Source organism: Vulpes vulpes, chromosome 3 (assembly GCF_048418805.1).
Source record: "Vulpes vulpes isolate BD-2025 chromosome 3, VulVul3, whole genome shotgun sequence".
In the NCBI taxonomy this organism is placed as follows: domain Eukaryota; kingdom Metazoa; phylum Chordata; class Mammalia; order Carnivora; family Canidae; genus Vulpes; species Vulpes vulpes.
Window position 1 is genome coordinate 47,665,042 of NC_132782.1, and position 20,231 is coordinate 47,685,272.

Genomic DNA, 20,231 nt, shown 5'->3' on the forward strand with positions numbered 1-20,231 from the left:
GAAAAACACTCCGTCTTAGTTTGCAGGGGGGACATACTTATTTCTTATGAGGCAATGACAGTAGGTATTATTCCTTTTTAACCAACGAGTATCTTATAGTCATTCATTTTCAGATCATCTCAGTTTTCTGGCCCTCAAAAAAAAGTTCCCAGTGTTAGGTAATAAATACAATGACTGAACTACTAAAACAAACGGGACTATCTTTTTTTTTTTTTTTTTTTAAAGATTTATTTATTTATGAGAGAGAGAGGCAGAGACAAAGGAGGAGGGAGAAGCAGGCTCCATGCCAGGAGCCTGACGTGGGACTCGATCCTGGGACTCCAGGATCGCGCCCTGGGCTAAAGGCAGGCGCCAAACCACTGAACCACCCAGGGATCCCCCAAATGGGACTATCTTAAGAATTTATTCAGTAGTAGTTGGCAGGCTTTTCAAGATCCATGATGGTATGCTGCGACAACATGATCTAGCTTAGAACTTTACTGTTCATGAATTAACACACTTCTTTTAACTCTGCTGGTAACAACCTGGAACTAAGGACAAATCACCTGACCCTCCCAGGCATCTTATTTTCTCCACAGCCTGCTGCTTATAAAATTGTCAGATTCTGGGATCCCTGGGTGGCGCAGCGGTTTGGCGCCTGTCTTTGGCCCAGGGCGCGATCCTGGAGACCCGGGATCGAATCCCACATCGGGCTCCCGGTGCATGGAGCCTGCTTCTCCCTCTGCCTGTGTCTCTGCCTCTCTCTCTCTCTCTCTGTGACTATCATAAATAAAAAAAAAAAATTAAAAAAAAAATTGTCAGATTCTTACAGTCTCCTAGAAGCGGGTATATAGAATATTTTATTAGACTTTGTCTTTCCTAATAGCATAAAATAGAAACCAGTTAATTACATGATCCAGTTTAGGAATATATATTTTACATAATTTATAATCCTTTACAAATAGAAAATCTCAATAATACAATATGCTGAATTTATACTGATCCAATTTGAGGAATCTGGAGTATAAACAAATTCAACAAAGTCCTTTAGATGCAATTTGTTTTGGGTTTACTGCAACACTTTTTGTTATATTGTATGTCTTGTATATTCCAATAAGTCTGTCTGAAATCTCAAACATATTATTTCGAAGAGAAATTATTATGAACTGGGCATTTTTTGTTTGTTCCTAAGGAGAAAGAAAAAATAGGTTAGAAGTATTATCAAGTAAACACCTAAACTTACCTGAAATGTTTTTTCTGGGCAATAAATTCAACATTACTTTGATAATTAACATGAACAGGAATGATGGCATGGGTATAATTCATGACACAATATTTGAGTCTGAGAGGAATTTGGGTATTTTTGGAAGAAGCAGAGTGGCCCAGACGTCTTCTAGTGGAAAAAAGATCTAAGCAGGAGACTAGAGATTCTAGTTGTGTTTCTGCTACTAATTTATACCATCGATTTATACTTTACATGTCCAAATTGGGAATATTTATTTCAAATAAAGGACTTGGTCTTTGATACATAGGACATGGCATTAGAGTATAGGGGAAAAGCTCAAAAGTCAGTCAACAAATTCCACATGTATCATTAGGGGAACCTATAAAATTCTCAGAATGAAAACCTCTAAATGATTACTTACATATATATAAAATGCAACAATGGACACGTTTTTAAAATCAAGGGCTGCATCGATCTCATCCATGAAGTACAGAGGAGTGGGTTTGTAGTGGTGAAGAGCAAATACTAAAGCCAATGAACTAAGTGTTTTCTCTCCTCCTGAAAGATTGAAGATCTTCTTCCAACTTTTCTTAGGTGGTCGAACACTGTAATAAGAAAATCTCTTATTAGTCAAATTACTTGAAAAACTAAAGATTTCATGATTTGTTTTCTGTAACTGGCTTCTATCTTTCTTGGAGTTCTAATTTGCTTTCACAAATCTAAACTTCTTTGGGGTTACTTTATAAAAATCTTACTGGAGAGTCAAAACACAGCACACCTGCCAAAATTTTAAGATTTAAACAGCAAGCCAGTAAACACTTCTTGCTGTTCTCCATTTCCAGTGCATTATTTGGCTTTGCAATTTTAAAAGTCCCGATGTTAAACTGAAATGGCTCAAAAATTTAAAAAAGATAAACTACACAAATAACTGCGCAAAACATTTACTGCTTGCCCAGAATTTATGCTGTAAACTGCCAGTATGTAGATAATTACTATTTACCATCAAATAAACTATAAATCTAATCTTCACCTCTCACTTTTTTTTTTTTTTTTAAGATTTTATTTATTTATTCATAGAGACAGAGACACAGGCAGAGGGAGAAGCAGGCTCCATGCAGAGAGCCCGATATGGGACTCGATCCAGGTTCTCCAGGATCACGCCCTGGGCTGCAGGTGGCGCCAAACCGCTGCGCCACAGGGGCTGCCCTTCACCTCACTCTTAAGAAATACTGAGAGTCTGGAGAATATGTAGAGATCTATAACAAGAAGATCCAAAACTCAGTACATAATTACAAACCTGAACATGATTCCTTCAGAGAAAGGATCCAAGCTGTCTACAAGTTCCAGTTCAGCATCACCTCCCAGAGTTAGCATTTGGTAGTTTTCCTTTAGTTTATTTGTTATTATATAAAAACCTGCCATGAATTCATTAAGCCTTTGTTTCCGAAGATCTTCATATGCCTGTCTAAAATGATCTCTTTCACAAGTAATTTTGTCCAGTTCTGCTACTCGCTGTAAGTATAATTCTTCCTATGAAAAGATTGAGAAAAATATCTATTCATTTACTCATTTAAGAGTTAACACTGCTCGCTTCTTTATTTATTTACACTAATTTAAAATTAAAGCTCACAACTTAGGCTAAGGACTAAAAAAGAAATAGATTAAATTATTAACAGTTTATTCATACCTTCTTTTTATACTCTGCAATGGCACCAAGGTTTGGTTTCATTTCATGACACTGGGCTTCTAAAAGTGCAATTTGATTTATTATAGAATCTGGATTTTTGATTGCTTCAAGATCCTCTGGGCTTAGGACTGCAATCTCTTCAAGAGGATTATTTTCTATGGGATGCAGGGATATTTTTGCAATCTAAAAGTTCAATTCGATGAGTGTTAGGGAAGGCACAGAACTATATAATTCATTATTTTAAAAAATCCATTCACAATATGACAAATTACTTATCTACTAAATATATACTAAAGAACTGTGGCTAATTTCTCTAGCAATTATTTTTCAAAGGACATCAAGAAAAATAGTTGTAGTGTTCCAAAGTGTTCATACAGACTTTTGTTAAAATCTCTGAATCAGCTCTGCAGTGAAAATGTTGACTAATGGAACCATTACCCAGATTTTTCTGTATATAACAATTACTATATATTGTTCATTATATCCCCTATATACCTGAGAAATGATTATCTCTTGAAATTAAGAACCACAACCTCTCAAAAATACAAAATAGAAATAAGAAACATAACTCTTTCATAAGGGGTATTTTAAAATGACATTTAACTAAATGGTAACAATCTTACCTCTTTTTGCCAATATTTTATCTTAGAATTATGTTCAGCAATGTGACCATCTATTTGTTCAAGTTTCAACTTAATACTAAGTGCATCTTTTTGAAGAGCATGTTCATTTTCTTGAATTATTTTTAATTCTTGAAGTAGATTACGATGTTCTTTCTGGATCTCTGGTAAGGACTCCTAAAAACCAAGAAGAACTACTACAGATAGGATCTTCCCACATGGAAAGAACAGGTATATTTACATTACAGAGATGAAGTAAATGCTCAGTCCCTTTGCCCCTTCCATTTTAAGTCTATTTACAGAAAAGTTACAGTACCCTTTTTTATTTTTTTTTATTTATTTTTTTTCTTTTTTCTTTTTAAAAAGATTTTATTTATTCATGAAAGGCAAGAGAGGCAGAGACACAGACAAAAGGAGAAGTAGGCTCCATGCAGGGAGCTCAACGTGGGACTCAATCCCGGGTCTCCAGGATCAGGCCCTGGGCTGAAGACAGATGCTCAACCTCTGAGCCACCCGGGCTGCCCCCAGTACTCATATTTTCATTGTACAAATGTTACTTATAGAAGTTTTGAGCTAATGAGTGCTTACTATGCAAGGTATAAATGTCATAAATCCAACTCTTTAAATTACTTCAAAAACCATTCACACCCATCTCCAAGTCTTACCTCTGCGGCAGTTGTATTCTGATAGACCTCTGCTGCTTTGTCCTCAACACTTTTTAGTTCTGCTGTTAAATCCTTTACTTCTTTCTCAGTGTCTTTTATTTCTTCCTCTGTGCGGAAGACCGAGTCTTGAGCTTTTTTAAGATTTCTAAACAAGCAAAATGATATATTAAACATGTAACATGTGATTTGTTATTCTTATGAAAACAACCAAAAAACCAGATTTTACTATCACAGATTTTTAAGATTTATGATTAAACTGCCCTTGGAATCGTTTTTATGTTATACATAAATTGCAGATTCTTAAATTTCTCAACCCATGAAGTTATACCTCAAGTTATATTATAAATAATACCTCCCAGTTAGGGCAACGTGTTTCCCATGGTAACTTTGGGAAGGGAACAATAACTATTTTTTCCCTTAATGAAGTTACTTTTACTTTGACCTGTGTGTTTAAGTAAACTTCTCCTAACAAACAAATGGCTTATTAGTGCTTTATACACCTTTGAGCCAGACACTAGAGTAACTTAGATTAATTCTCAGTCTAATTTTAAGATAAAACAGTTGTTCAGTTTTAACATTTTGTATACATATTTAGCTTTAATGATCTAGAAATGCCAATATTCTAAAAGTTAATTTAAAAACAAGACCTATGAATGGTTAAGAACTTTTCTGAGTTGGGACAATAGAATAATCCAATTAACTAAAAAGTAGGTTACCAAGGCAATTTTACTAAGAGGTTTCATTCTTACTTATTTGCCTAAGATCTAGATCTATTTAAATTAATAACCATTTACTCTAAGCCAGAGAAACAAAATGGATTTTTATGTGCACACAACTACACTTTACCAAGGCACATCTGTTTACCACTTAAAACACACACAAATAATCATCATAAATATTTATAGGTTTCCCTTTAGTTAAGTCCTATTAGATAAAAACATGTCGGACAGGCTTAATAAGTAACAGCAAAAATGTTTAAAGAACATTAAATTTAAATATAAACCCCTTTTCCAACATGGAGGCAGGAAGAAAAGAGGTTAGGATACCACACCTGTCAGCAGTCTTGATTGCTACTTGGGCTTTAGTAATAGCAGAAGCACATTCATCTAATTGCTTATTTATTTTATCAAGTTTGTCTTGTTGGGCCTTCAGTTTATGGTTATTGATTTCTACGATGATATTGTGTATTCTTTTAACCTCAGCTTCTACTTTACCAGCTCTCTCAGCCACATTGTCATATTCTGAAATAAAAAAAGAATTCATGTTTCTAGGTTCACACATATCACTTGTTACATGTAAATTTCTTTAGTCATATAACTTAACCTGATGCACACAAAAGAAATTTTCACATTTGGGTGAAAGTGTATTTAAAAACAATACCCTACGTCAAACAAATGGTATTATAATCTCACATTGTTAAATTAGCCACAGCATAATCCACTGATTTCTAAATGGCTTCATGCCCTTAGGCTTTTTTCAAAAATCTTTGCAACTTTTTCTTAGGTACTTCCTTGACTATTGGTCTCATAATGATTTTTACCCTCAGACTATATGCCTATTAACTTGCCTGTGGTAATAAAATACTGTATCATTATTTTGCTAGCCTAACAGTTCTAACTCACATGTTGTAACCAAGTGGGGGAGACAGGATGAAGTGGCACTTTCCTCTGTGGCACAGAAAACTAAGTTACCTTTCCCAGATTTACTCATTTCTAGGATTCAGACAGATTTTGGGGCCATGCAATGGAAAGAATTCACATAATTTGAAAGGCATACATGATGAATTGGACATGTTTCTACTGACAAGCAGAGAAATTTGCATTTTCTTGGTGGCATTAGAAATTCTGTAATCCAGTCAAAAGCTTTGTGAACATTGACAGACAGTAACACAAACTTGGTGTGAGTTACAGTAGGTGCAATGTGCTGCTTCTGTTGATAGCTATGATGTCATCTTCCCAATTTGAGAGGACTTTCCACAGTGGTTTAAGAGGCAGGATAGATCCTTTGATGGTTTTGTAGACTAGCTAGAATAGCGTGCATTGGGTGGGGGGAGTGGTGTGGGGCTGCAGAGGAAGAGAGATCATCTCAAGCAGGTTCCATGCCCACCTTAGAGCCTGATACAGGGCTCAATCTCATTATTCCGAGATCATGACCTGAGCCAAAAATCTAGAGTTAGATGCTTAATCAACTGAGCCACTCAGGCGCCCGTCATATATGACTTCTAATCATTATACAATATAGGAAGGGGACCATGGGATCATGACCTAAGCCAAAGGTAGATGCTTAACCAACTGTGGCACCCAGGGGCCCCTGAGTTCTTAATAATAAAAATTCAGACAAAAATAAAGTTAATGTGGGTACTGGTGAATATTCAATGTACACAGTGGACGTGTCTACTTAACAGCTTTTTACCTCTTTTTGGAGCATTTGGATAATTACAAGATCACCCCAATTAGTTTTTTTATTGGACCATCAGTATTTACCCTCCTCACAAACAGAACCGTAACAGGAGTCTTTCTTTTTTTTTTAAAGATTTTATTTATTCATGAGAGACATGGAGAGGCAGAGACATAGGCAGAGGGAGAAGCAGGCTTCCTGCAGGGAGCCCAATGTGGGACTTGATCCCAGGACTCTGGGATCATGCCCTGAGCCAAATGCAGATGGCACAACCAGTGAGCCACCCAGGTGCCCCAACAGGGGTCTTTCTTTAGGATGTTATAAAAGGCTCACTGTGTTTGCTGGATTCACTAGCTAAAATACCATCAGCCAGGAAGGGGTCATTTTAACCCCGTTATTCCTTCCTCCTCCAAGAAGATGCACATCTATGTTTGATTGCAGCTAATATGCAAAGAGAAGCAGGGCTGCTCAAGTACATGATTAGTGGATTTCAATTTCAAAGCCAATCTAGCTATAAGTCTATGAATTCCCTTTCTTGCTTTATAATATTGGTGGAACACTTACATAAACATTAAAACTTATTTTTAACAATCTCAAAAGAAAAAAAGGAAGAAGAAAGATGTATAAGCATGTATCCTTAAACATACCTGTTTTGAAAACACTAACATTTTCTTCTAGTAATTTCTGCTTTTTTTTGTCAGGGGCTGTAGCAAGTACATTAGCTTCAAGTTCCTTAACTTGGATGTTCAAATATTCTTCTTGCTCTGATAAACGCTATAGAAATGTTTTAACATTACAGGTCAATATTTTAACTTACTAACAATAACATTTGCCTTAAACACTTTGAAAAAAAAAAACACTTAAAATCTTTAATATAAAACATGAAAAATGGCCAACACACACATGAAATTTGTAATTCATCACAAAAACAGGTTAAAATGCTGTTTTTTTGTGCAGATCAGCAAACTTACAATTCACTAATGATTACACCTAGTGTTCAGACTTGGAAAAATTATTACTTGCATTTGCCACTAAAAGTAAACGAATCAGACCAATCTTTTTGAGGACCATTAGGCATTATCCAATAATGCCTCAAACACTGTACACACAATGGGTAATAAACCACAATTTTATGAATCTAACCTAAGGAAATAATTGGATGAGTTATAAGGATATACCTAAGAAGGATATTTTGTTTAAAGACAATTTAAGTAATCCCTACACTCAACCTGGCACTTGAACTCACAACCTTGACAAGGATCAAAAGTCTCATGCTCCACTGACTGAGCCGGCCAGGTGCACCTAACAAGAATATTTTAAACACAGCAATATTCATAATGTGGAAAAGCATTTATCAAATTGTGATATGAAGAAAATGTTTAAATGCAGCTGCAAAGTAAATTTATGTTGGTCTGGAAAGAATACTAAGGAAGGTTTAGTATGACTCATTAAAAACCTATGCATAGGGCAGCCCTGGTGGCGCTGTGGTTTGGCGCCGCCTGCAGCCCGGGGTGTGATCCCGGAGACCCAGGATCGAGTCCCACATCAGGCTTCCTGTATGGAGCCTGCTTTCCCCTCTGCCTATGTCTCTGCCTCTCTCTCTGTGTCTCTCATGAATAAAAAAATAAAAAAATAAATAAATCTTAAAAAAAAAAAAAAAACCTATGCATAAATTCGTATCTACCAAAAACACACAAAGACTAGGTATTTATATTAAAAATTTGAAGGATATACATAAAAATTAAGGGTAGCAATCTGCAAATTGTGTTTTTTTTAAAGAATTTATTTATTTATTTATTTATTTATTTGAGAGAGAGAGAGAGAGAGAGAGAGAGAGAGAGAGAGGGGCAGACACACAGGCAGAGGGAGCAGTAGGCTCCATGCAGGGTTTCTGACATGGGACTTGATCCCAAGTCTCCAGGATCAAGCCCTGGGCTGAAGGCGGGCTAAACTGCTGAGCTACAATAGTAGGTATGTACTGCCTTTTCCTAATTAAGAAGCATTCTACTTTGAAAAGAGAATGAAAATAAAGGGTCACATTAAGGGAAGACTCCATGGGGTATAAATGGAAAAGAATAGTTGTAGCTGGAGCAAAATTCATTCAACAAAGCATTTATCCGTTAGTATTCAGGGAAATGAAATCAAGACACATGATTTCCATCTAGGGACCCATTCCTCTTCCTTATATTCTAAAACCGTAAGCAAACAACAAAATGCTTCTGCCAAATGCTACTGAATTCCAAAAGTTTTAGTTAATACTGACAAAAGGGTACCTGGATGCTTGCAGTAAACTTTTCCAATGTATTCCTCATTTCTCGTTCATTATGCCTTAACTTAACTACTGCTTCTTCCAGTTGTACTTTCTGTTCCTGGATTTGCAGTGCTTTTTGAGAGTCTCTCTGCAACTGTGATTCCATTCTATTTACCTATAAAGAATACCAGTGAAATAAATTTACGCCAACAGTCATTTCAGATAAATAGCCAAATCAACTTATGAAAAAAAAAAAAAAAAAAAAAAAAAAAAAACCCCAAACTTCTAATTTTAAAGACTAGAATAAAACCAAAAACCCAGTTCCAATTCCTAACCCTAAAGCTTAAGAGATGGTCAAGCTAATTTCTGCATCACAGAATCAAATCGTAAGACAATTTTAAGTGCTGTATTCATCTATTATGGCATAAGAATTTAAGTGGAAGGACAGCAACTATTTCAAAATATGAAAAACAAGCAAAACAAACAAAAAAACAACAAAAAAACCCCACCCAGCAAACCAAAAAACCACAAGGTACACCTCTTTGGAAAAAGTTCAGTATCCAGGACATCGAAGTATGTATTTTTAAGTATCAAAAAAGTATAGTGTTCTGATGGGGTGACAGAACATGGAAGTTTTCTCTAGACATTTTGACATTCTCACAGACTTGTGGTCAGGCAAAATATTTTCAAATAAAATTTGGAAATAGGCATCAGAAGTCTTTGCTATACTTAAACTATTTTGAAATAGAAAAAAGTTTTGCATTGGAACAATAATTGTATGTGAAAAAACATTAAATGTCAAATAGTGGATAAATTATGAAATATCCATATGATCCAAATATATTACTAGAAAGATACATATGTTGAGCATATACTTTCTAATTAACATGTTTTATTTTTAGAACTTCAAAGGGTTTTATATTTTTAAAAAAATCCCATAGCTTATGTCATTTATACAAAACCCAATCTGTTAATTTAAAATCTGAGTATATTTAAAAAGGCTGAATTTTACAGTACGTATGTTACACATCAATAAGTTTTAAAGAGTCTGACTATAATTTTATATATGCTGACCTCTTCTTCTGAGATTTCAACAACAACTGATGAACCCATCCTTCCTTTCATTACTTTGCTTCCACCACCAGTCATTGTACCTACAGAACAGAGAAGTCAGACTTAATTGTCTCCCCCAGTAAGATTAAATAAACTCAACAGCAGAGGAAAAAAATGATTATTACCTGACTGTTCTATGATTTGCCCTTGTAGTGTCACCACTCTCCATCTTCTATCTTTTTGATATGCTACTCTTGTGGCTTGATCTAAGTTGTCAGCAACTAATGTATCCCGTAAAGCAAAGTAAAAAGCTTGGCGAATTTTTTCATCTTTTACTTTTACTAAATCAAATAACCGAGGAGTATTTTCAGGAGTCTGAATTTTGGCCATTTTATTCGCCCATACTGCCATCTAAAAGTTAAGAAAAGAAAAACAGTATCATTTCTTTCAGGTACCATTTACATAATATACATACGTGTGTATCATATAAGACCATGTATACAAGGTTCTGAATATCTGCATAATTGAGCATAATTTTACTGTTACTTAAAAGAGTTACTGTAGGGGTGCCTGGGTGGCTTAGTTGCTTAAGTGCCTGCCTTTGGCTAGGGTCGTTCATGATCCTAGGGTCCTGGGATCCAGCCCTGCGTGGGGGCTTCCTGCCTAGTGGTTAGTCTGCTTCTGCCACCCCCTGCACATGGGGGTGTGTGTGTGTGCACTTTCTCTCACTCTCAAATAAATAAAATCTTTAAATAATACTTATAATTCTATTCACAGATGATATATAAAATCCTAGGGAATGCACACATACAAAATTAAACCTAATATTTCAGTGAAGCTGTAAGATACAAGATCAATATACAATAATTAATTGTATTTCTATACACCAGTAATAACCTAAGAATGAGATTAACTGGAAGAAATCCCTGGTTTATGGGCTGTTAAGGTTTACAATTATTAAGATGGCAATACTATGCAAATTGATCTACAGATTCAATGCAACCTGCATCAAAATCCCAGCTGCCTCCTCCCCACCCCCAAAACTGACAAGCTTATCTTAAATTTCATATGGTAATTACAGGGATTCAGAACAAAGGAATCTTGCTATCAAAGAACAAAATTCAGGGTGCCTGGGTGAACCAGTCGGTTAAGCATCCAACTCTGGACCTCAGGGTTGTGAGTTCAAGCCCTGAGTTGGGCTCCATGCTGGAGGTGGAGCCTACTTAAAAAAAGGGGGGGGGGGGGGGGGGGGGCAAAATTAGAGGATTCCTGATTTCAAACCTTATAACAAAACAACAGTAATTAAGACAGTGTGGTACTAATTCAAGGATAAACCTACAGATAAATGAGTCCAGAAGTAAGCCCTTACACATTTATGGTCAGTTGATTTTTGACAAGGATGCCAAGAAAATTCAATGGGGGAAAGCACAGTCTTTCCAACAAACGGTGCTGGAACAACTGGACATCCATATGCAAGAGTAGAATTAGATTCTTTACACTGTATTATAAAATTAACATGGATTAAAAGCCTAAGTGTAAAAACTAAAGTCACAAAACTCTTAGAAGAAAACAGGAGGACAATCACCGTACCTTTGGATTATGTAGTAACTTCTTAGATATGATACACAAAACATTAAGAAATCAAATTTTTTAAAAAATGGACTTTATCAAATTGAAAAAAAAAATCTGTGCTTCAGAAGAAACCAAGGGACAAAACCCCACAGAATGGGAGGAAACATTTGCAAATCATATATCTGACAAGAGATTTGCAGCCAAAATACATAAAAAAACAAACAAACAAACAAACAAAAAAAACCCACAGTGAGAGGGGCTCCTGGGTGGCTCAGTTGGTTAAGTGTTCTATTCTTGATCTCAGTTCAGGTTTTGATCTCATAGTCCTGAGTCAAGCCCCATGGTTGGGCTCCACACAGGATATGGAGACTATTAAAGAAACTGGAAGCTTTATACATTGTGGACATGGGGTAGCCATAGTGGCAAAGTTAAACAGTTAACAGGTGACCCAGGAATTTTAATCCTAGGTATTAATCAAAGAGCTGAAAACCTGGGTCTGCACGAAAGTCTATACGTGAATGCTCATAGCAGTATTACTCATATAGCCAAAACGCAGAAACAACATAAATGTTCATTACTGATGGATGGATAAACAAAATGTGATATATTCAAACAAATGGAACACTGGCAATAAAAAGGAATGAACTGATTAATGCTACAACATGGGACATGGGTAAATTTTGAAAACCTAAGATACACATAAAAACCTACATATTGTATGATTCCATTTATACAAAATGTCCAGAATAGGCTAATAGAGATTTTAAGTTGTGGGAGGTGGGAGATAGGTAGTGATTGTGAATGAGTATGAGATTTCTTTTAGGGGTGATGAAAATTTTCTGGAATTAGTGATCTTATTGATACACTAAAACCCACTGAAAACTCTACACTTTTTTTTTTCCCCAAAAAGATCTTATTTATTTTATTCATGAGACACACTTGGAGAGGCAGAGACACAGGCAGACAGAGAAGCACACTCTGTGTGGGGAGCCTGCTGTGGGACTAAATCCCAGGACTGTGGGATCACGCCCTAAGCCAAAGGCAGACGCTCAACCACTGAGCCACCCAGGTGTCCCTGAACTCTACACATTTTTTTTTTTTAAAGATTTTATTTATTCATGAGACACAGAGAGAGAGAGAGAGGCAGAGACACAGGCAAAGGGAGAAGCAGGCTCCATGCAGGGAGCCCGAAGTGGGACTTGATCCCAGGACTCTAGGATCAGGCCCTGGTCCGAAGGCAGGCACTACCGCTGAGCCACCCGGGGATCCCCGAACTCTACAGTTTAAAATGGTGAATTTTATGGTATGTGAATTCTATCTCCATAAAGTCTTTTTTTTTTAAAGTAGTTATTGATGGTGGAAATTAAAAACTTAAGCTACAGTCACTCCAATATTGGAATTTGTATTCCTTCAGGAAGGCATTACAAAGTTTCTTCCTACAACTCTTTGACCTTATGACCCAAAATACTCAAAACGTATCAGGTGTTATTTAAATAACTAGAAAGAAAAAAAAAAAGCTAGGGTTCAAATCAACTAAATTTAGCACTTAAAATTAAATTATAGGTAGCTTATTATGAATACCCACCTTATCCAAACCTATAAAGGTTGCAACTCCAATATTTTGTCTTTTAAGGAAGTTCACACAATCTTGGGCTGTATCAATAGAGTCAACAACAATGTAGTCTAATGCATGACAACAGGATGAAATAGCAACATCGTATTTTTCATCAATTGCTCCTAAATCCCCCTAATAATTAAGGGGAAGGGGGAAAAAAAAATCAATGCACAATCATTAAGAAATTAGGCACAAGATCATTTCATTACGATTCCTACAGATTTTTCATTACTTTTACTTGAAAAACTATACTTACGGATGGTTTAAAAAAACACATAAAGGGTACACAATAAAAAATATGTGTTCCTCTCAACCTTCCCCTTCTGCAAGGGCAATCACTAGTTTTTAATGTATATCTTTTAAAAAATGTATAGGTATGCAGAATTTGAATTTTTAATGAAAGCACAAAATCAGAGAACTGTTCACTGCATGAAAATATATAATGCGAAGATTTTAAATTCAACCTTAAAAGTACTATGGCATACGCAAAATAACTTCTAAAAAAATAAAAATTTTTAATTATTGAAAGCCAGCCAGCTAAGATTATGTAAACCCTGATAAAACACATTGGCTTACTTACTTATTACTTAGCCATGAAAGCAACTTTTACAGGCTAGCTTTATTTTTTCCATGAGACCAAAGAATAGAATCACTTTATCTTCTAAGAAAATAAGGCAGAAGTCACCTGACATGACACAGAAGCAACTCTGCGGCATAATTTTCATTTGTCCTTACGAAACATTCTCTTTCTGCTTCCTTCTCTGGAAAGCTGACTCAAGAACTATACTAATTGGCTCCCTTGGTTCTCTAGCTTTAGAGAATGTGAGGCATCAACTAGAGGTGGCAGGACAGGAGATGAATGGGGTTGAAATAGTTTCCTCATTTTTTTCTGGCCAGCCTCTAGCTGTGGCTAAGCTCTCTTCCCTCTTCAAGTTCAGGTGCAGTAATGGTCTCCACTATTGCTAGCCCTGGGTTTCTCTATTATCCCTTGTTGATTTCCCTAAATTCTACCCACAACCTTTAGTATATTGGTATAAAATCCAGAATTTATCAGTCTTATTTTTTAAAGAATAAAGTGGTTTTGTTAAATTTCCTTATCACTATTAGGTTTTTTTTTGGTACAAAAAAATGATAGTTATCTAAAATAAAAACAAAAACAAAACACTCAACCCCCCCAAACTAAAACACTTTTAATATGACATAACCCATACCACTAAGAATTTTATCATGCCTGAAGAGCAAAGTGTTTAAAAATGAATGTCTTTTTAAAACTAAAATAAATGTTATTTCATGCACAGTAACTTAGTATTACAATTAAGTCAAAGGAAAAAAAATTATTTACAGCATCTTTCTTAAGAAAAATACATATTCATTTTCCAAATAAATCTACTTTACCAATCTGCCATATATTCCTGGAATCCTGCCAGATTTTTTTTCTTGAATTATTGCATCAAGGACTTTCCCTCTACTTCGATTCATTGCTAAGGAGCTCTTTGCTTCTTCAACTTTTTGGAAAAGATCACGAACCAAACCTTTTAATTTTATTTCTTCTTGTGTAAGTTCTTGAAGTTCTTTTTCTTTCTGAAAGTGTGAGTAGAGAAAATGAATCCCCAGAAGCATATGCCCAACCATAGCATAGAATTAGTTGCAATGCCTCATAAAAGGAAAGACAATAAATACTTGAACTAGAACTAAACTTCCATCTCGAACTGTTGGGTCAGACTCGAAAATATGCATGGGTTTTCTACTTTAAAGGAACATAATAAATTATATGGATCAATAATAAGGAACGTAAGTGAAGTATGGTTCTCATAGTACACTGATTGATAGAATGAGTTGAGCTACAGCTGTGGATATCCCAGTTTGATACCACATAGTTATGTATTGAGGGTGTCTGAATTAAGGTCTGCAACTAATCAAAAATGGACCTTGGTACAGGACTCAGAATATGGGTGACCAGGCAGGACTATGGTTATACTGTACTTTGCATTCTAAATAATGAAAGATATTTATATTTATTATTATATATGTAATTAAAAAAAAAAGTTTTCTAAACAAAAAAATTTTTTTAGAAAGTATGTACACGAGTGGGGGCCAGGGAGAGGGAGAGAATCTTCAAGTAGACTCCCTGGTGAGCGTGCACCCACCCCCCAGACTTGGGGCTCCATCCCATGATGCCTAAGATCACAACCAGAGCTAAAACCAAGAGCTGGACACTCAACTGAGACGCCCAAGCACCCTAAAAAACAACAACAACACAGCTTTGAAATGAAAGGGAACATGGTAAGTGAACAAACAGTACTATTGCTATAGAAAAATGTCAGGGTGCCAAAAAGAGGAAGCATATACACCTGCACATTAACCCCCAAACTTTCAGTTTCTCAATCTTTTAGAGCAGTCACTTTTTTTCCCCCCTAACTGGCATTCTCCCTATCTCCTGGCTTTGAATTATTACCTGTATTATATCAGTCACAGTATCAGATAAAAGCTCAAGTTACAAATATAATTTATCCCCAAATAAAATGAATCACCAACAAGATAGAAGTGGTCACTGGACAGAATTTAAATTTAAATTAATTCTAATTGGTCATGAAATTTCCTAATGATCAATAGTATATATTTACTAAAATGACAAAGAGTTTCTTTTCAGTATAATTTCTGTTGCCATCTTAACTAATGAGGCTCTGGAAATTAAAGTTGTGAAATTCCTTCAGAGACCTAATTCACTCAAGAATAAGGAGGGGAACCTAACGAGCTAAGTTAGATACATTGATTAGTTTAAAACAGTATGCAGCCTCAACAACAAACTCTGGAAGTTCAAAATCAGAAAAAATACACTAAGACAGTTGTTCTTTTTCCTTTTTTTGATAGTTGGTTTCTATGTTCATTCTTACACATATATTTAGCTTTTTCATTTATCTTTGCAGAAGCTGTTTACACTTAGATTTAAAGAAACACAAACTTTCCACAAACTTTTTTTAAAAATTATTTCTGTGGAAAATATAGTTCCTTGATAGTCTCAATTCATATTATACTGAATACTGAAACCAATTCCATTCTTTTAGGGAAGATTACACTAAATGAAAAAAGTAAATCTAAATATATCAGTCACATGTTTAGATTCGAAAAAATATATATAAAGATAAAAATTGAAAACAAGGGTTGATAAACAATATTCAGATGAAATAAAGATTTACCTCTTTTAATTCCAGCTCAGATTGAGGGAGTTTTGCCTCTATATCTCTGATTGCAGCTTTCCTTTCTTTGAGAGTCTCAGAAGCTGCAATTAGAGCTTCCTTGGCCTTATTTAATTGAGACACTGCAGTATTATGACGACTGAGATAGATATCAAGTTCTGATTGGGCTACATCCATCTTTGAACGTGCTTCATTCACCGATTTGCTAAAACCCATAAGTTCTTTCTCTCGACTCTGTTAAAATATGATGGACTCCATTAAATCTGAAATACGTTTTCAAATCTAAGCTGAAATAGAAACCGTACATGTTGAATTCAACTTTAAAGAGATTCTACATATATATATAAAATAATTTTTACGATTTGAGTCATATCAGTAGTTTCTGCCTAGTTGCCAATGTTCATTGTACATAAAGTCTCTTCCTATTAATTTTACAAGAGTTTAATGAACTTAACCTCATTTTGGAGATTATAACAAGAAAAGACTGGTTTAAGGAAGAAACATTGGAGTCTCAACTCTAGATCCATGGTCTTTCACAACTTTACCTGAAATGGTAAGGTATAAGGACTATTCAGCAGAAAGTTTCCTCAAGTATATTTATGTTGAGAATCTTTGTAAATTTTATTAAGTAAGGCCAGGTAATCCTCAACACTAGTTATGTGACAAGTGAGCAGAAATTTTGGGCCACTGTAATTGTGTAGAAAGGACCTATATATTACAATAGTGGCATAAGAAAGGCCTTTATAAAAGCTCAATTCTTTCCTCTCACACATAAGGGAAGAGGCCCAGGCCCAGGGGTTATGTGCAGTCATGAGATTGTCAGTTTAAATGTCTGATGGTGAAAATGATGAACACTAATATTCACACACTGCTCATAATGTTCTAGGCTTATTCTGGATGTTATGTATGAATTCTTTAACATTAACAATCTCACGAGGTAAATACTATCATCATGCTTATTTTGAGGAAAATGAATCAGTTTAAATAACTTCCTCCAAGTCATGCAATCACTCTTAAGTGGCAGAACTCCTGTTTTCAGCTACTATATTGAGGAATGAAGACACTTGGATGTGTGTCCTGGCTTTGTCATCATCCCAAGGTGCCAAGACCATAGTAGTATTCAATATATATCAGACAAGCAAAAGTGAACATCTGTATCCATAAAGTACTATATCATGAAAGCTACTGCATTATCTATTGCCTTTTTACCACATGGGCATCCTACTTGTGAAGTTTTGTAGTGTGGTATTAGAAAATGCCCCTATTCCAGAACAGAATCTACTAAATCTGTAACTTTCAAAAACAAACAAACAAAAACCCCCAAAACCCCCCACAACCCAACAAAACTTTACTGAGGTATATAAAGCTTGTACAAAAATCTTTAACATATATATAAGCCTTACATAATTCATTTATATAACATAAGTCAATTCAACTCAATTACTATTATAATTTCTACTCAACAGACTCAGTCTTGCCAAAGGCTGTGGTGAATATAAACAAGGAAAGCTAAGCTTCCTGCATTATATTTTTTTTGGGCAGATAAGACATCAATATTACTACTTCACACTCTTGTTTTATTAATGAGGCGCTAAAATAGCCAATGCTTGTATCATTTCTTACTTTCTAGGCATTTTATGTAAGAAAATGCACATTTTATGTTCACGAAGATTTACAAGATTAGTATTTTTTTCCATTTTGAGAAGACTTGGAGGTATAACACCCCATGCAAGATCAGAAATGATAAATGACCCTGACCCAAGAGGCATGGTTTTAACTATTACACAATTGCTACAGGAGAAGAGAAAGGTAGATATCAACCTGTGGTTAGTGTGGTTCCATGATTTTATAGGTGTTAACCAATTAAATTATTTTCTTGGTAACTTAAGGGAAGACAAAAGTATTTGATGAAATCAAAAGACTTAAAGAATGACATATACAACAAAGTATTTGACATGACCTATTTCCTGCCATCACCACAGATTCTGTTAACTTTTTTTTTTTTTTTTTTAATGGGAAAGTAGAAAACACAAAGGGGCGAGTCTAGGCTGTTTTTAGGAACATTAGATATTAGAAGTCCAAAGTTTTTCCAATAGTTCAGTTTTTACTATTACTACACAAAAACATTCTTTAAGTTAAAAATAAATAGCAACTGATAAAGAATCTTACTTCTTTTTCTCTCTGAAGCCCTTGTGTTTCCTGTTTAAGGCTATCCATGACCTCTTTTAACTTTTTTTCTTCTTTCTCTTTTTCCTTCTCAAGGGCACTGTTTCGAGTTGTTGTCTCAGTGATGATCTTTTCACTCTTGGCAGGTATACTCTTAAATTCTTCAACCTGATTGTAAAATAAATTAAACTTACACGAGAATATACCTTTGGACTATCCACCATCATCAATATTTGACTTATTTTTTAAAAGCATTTCTTGGTGTCCTCCAGGTAGATCTTTGTGCTTTTCTCCTTTGTAATCAGACTTGAATACCTGGTTTTAGCAAATACTTCCTTAACCATTTACACCATTTTTGTGCTTTTAGTTTAATAGAAAAGTTAATTCTATTAATTTTTCATTTGTTTAGGACAAAAATTCTTCCTAGCTGGCCATCAGGTCTTTCTTCCTTCTGCTCCATTTTCAGGCTGTTATTACCCTTCTTCACCAATTAATACACTTGGACTACATGGAATTTCCTAGACTGTCCCTTCAAGGAATATTGCAACTTACCTCAGATTACTTTTATACCTCTTGGGATCCCTGAAATCCTAAAATCTTTCAGATTCCTGAGTCACCATATAGGACTAATATCTTATTCCACTAATACTTTTTGGTAATAACCACTCATTGACATTTGATGCCTAAGGCTAATAAATAAGTTACAACTGGCTTAGTCTCTCCAATTTAAGGGTTACTATCAAACCCATGTTATTTTGTTTATCCTGATTAATCTAGTACCAGAGTTCAACATTTCCTAAAATGATGACCCTCAAACACTGATTCACATAAGATTTATTCCCATAGTGAACAGAAAGAATTTTGCAAACAAACTCCATTTGGGAAAATACAAATGAAGACTCCCAACTGATAATTAGGGATCGATTCCCAGGAAGTTAGGCATTCTGGTCCAAACTTAATTTTTTTTTAAAAGATTTTATTTATTCATGACAGACACAGAAAGAGAGAGAGAGAGAGGCAGAGACACAGGCAGAGGGAGAGAAGCAGGCTCCATGCAGGGAGCTTAATGTGGGACTTGATCCCAGGTCTCTAGGATCACACCCCGGGCCGAAGGCACCAAACTGCTGGGCCACCGGGGCTGCCTGTCAAACTTAATTCTTTTTAAAGCCTCATAATTGCCAATAAGCTTATAGATTTTAAGCTTTCCCTTCCCTCCTTTCTAAGAGGGAACTCCTACTCTGATACTCTTTACTTGAACAAACAGAAGGCAGGTAATTTTAATAGTCCAAAATACATAACCAAAAACATCTCTTTAAACCATTACCCTAAGAAAAAGAAAACTATTTTACCATCAAATAGTGTTACTAATCTCGCAAATATTTCCCTAATAATATATGCCACAGAAAAATAAGCTCTAAATTTCAAAGCCAATGAATGGCCAAGATTTACCTGTGGAGAAAAAAAAAAATCACGTTCAGATATAAATCCTAAAACATTTAATATTCAGGATCCCAACTCACTTTCTTAACAAATAAGGGACTGACAGTTCCATGAAAAATAATGAAAATTAGATTTGATCAACCCCTTCAAAACCTACCTTTTCTTTATCTTTTTGAAGTTGTTTCTCCAGTTTTTTGGCTTTACTTGAAGCATGTTTTAATTTTTCACGAACTTGAACATCTTCCAAATCTAGCTGTGTAAATTTCTGTTTGTTTTCCTCAATAAATTTTGTAATTTTATTCAGTTTTCTAGCAAAGAAAGAGAATTAGGTCACTATTTTGGATATCCATTTAAAGCCATGTTC

At 35.2% G+C, this 20,231-nt stretch overlaps 1 protein-coding gene across 3 annotated transcripts in view; it reads right to left on the reverse strand.

Annotated features, from left to right (window-relative positions):
- Window positions 1-808: 808 nt before the first annotated feature.
- SMC4 (structural maintenance of chromosomes 4) overlaps window positions 809-20,231 on the reverse strand; it is a 36,154-nt gene continuing 16,731 nt past the window's right edge. For all 3 annotated transcript variants that reach the window (XM_026016462.2, XM_072752367.1, XM_026016461.2), the window contains 16 exons: window positions 20,025-20,175; window positions 18,431-18,595; window positions 16,262-16,495; window positions 14,460-14,645; window positions 13,035-13,196; window positions 10,063-10,288; window positions 9,899-9,978; window positions 8,847-8,999; window positions 7,221-7,347; window positions 5,228-5,417; window positions 4,177-4,321; window positions 3,515-3,688; window positions 2,892-3,074; window positions 2,502-2,734; window positions 1,626-1,809; window positions 809-1,166 (listed from right to left, as the gene is read on the reverse strand). In XM_026016462.2, coding sequence (XP_025872247.2) covers window positions 1,014-1,166; window positions 1,626-1,809; window positions 2,502-2,734; window positions 2,892-3,074; window positions 3,515-3,688; window positions 4,177-4,321; window positions 5,228-5,417; window positions 7,221-7,347; window positions 8,847-8,999; window positions 9,899-9,978; window positions 10,063-10,288; window positions 13,035-13,196; window positions 14,460-14,645; window positions 16,262-16,495; window positions 18,431-18,595; window positions 20,025-20,175 — 2,746 coding nt within the window. In that variant the 3' untranslated portion in view covers window positions 809-1,013. The remainder of the gene's footprint in view (window positions 1,167-1,625; window positions 1,810-2,501; window positions 2,735-2,891; window positions 3,075-3,514; window positions 3,689-4,176; window positions 4,322-5,227; window positions 5,418-7,220; window positions 7,348-8,846; window positions 9,000-9,898; window positions 9,979-10,062; window positions 10,289-13,034; window positions 13,197-14,459; window positions 14,646-16,261; window positions 16,496-18,430; window positions 18,596-20,024; window positions 20,176-20,231) is intronic.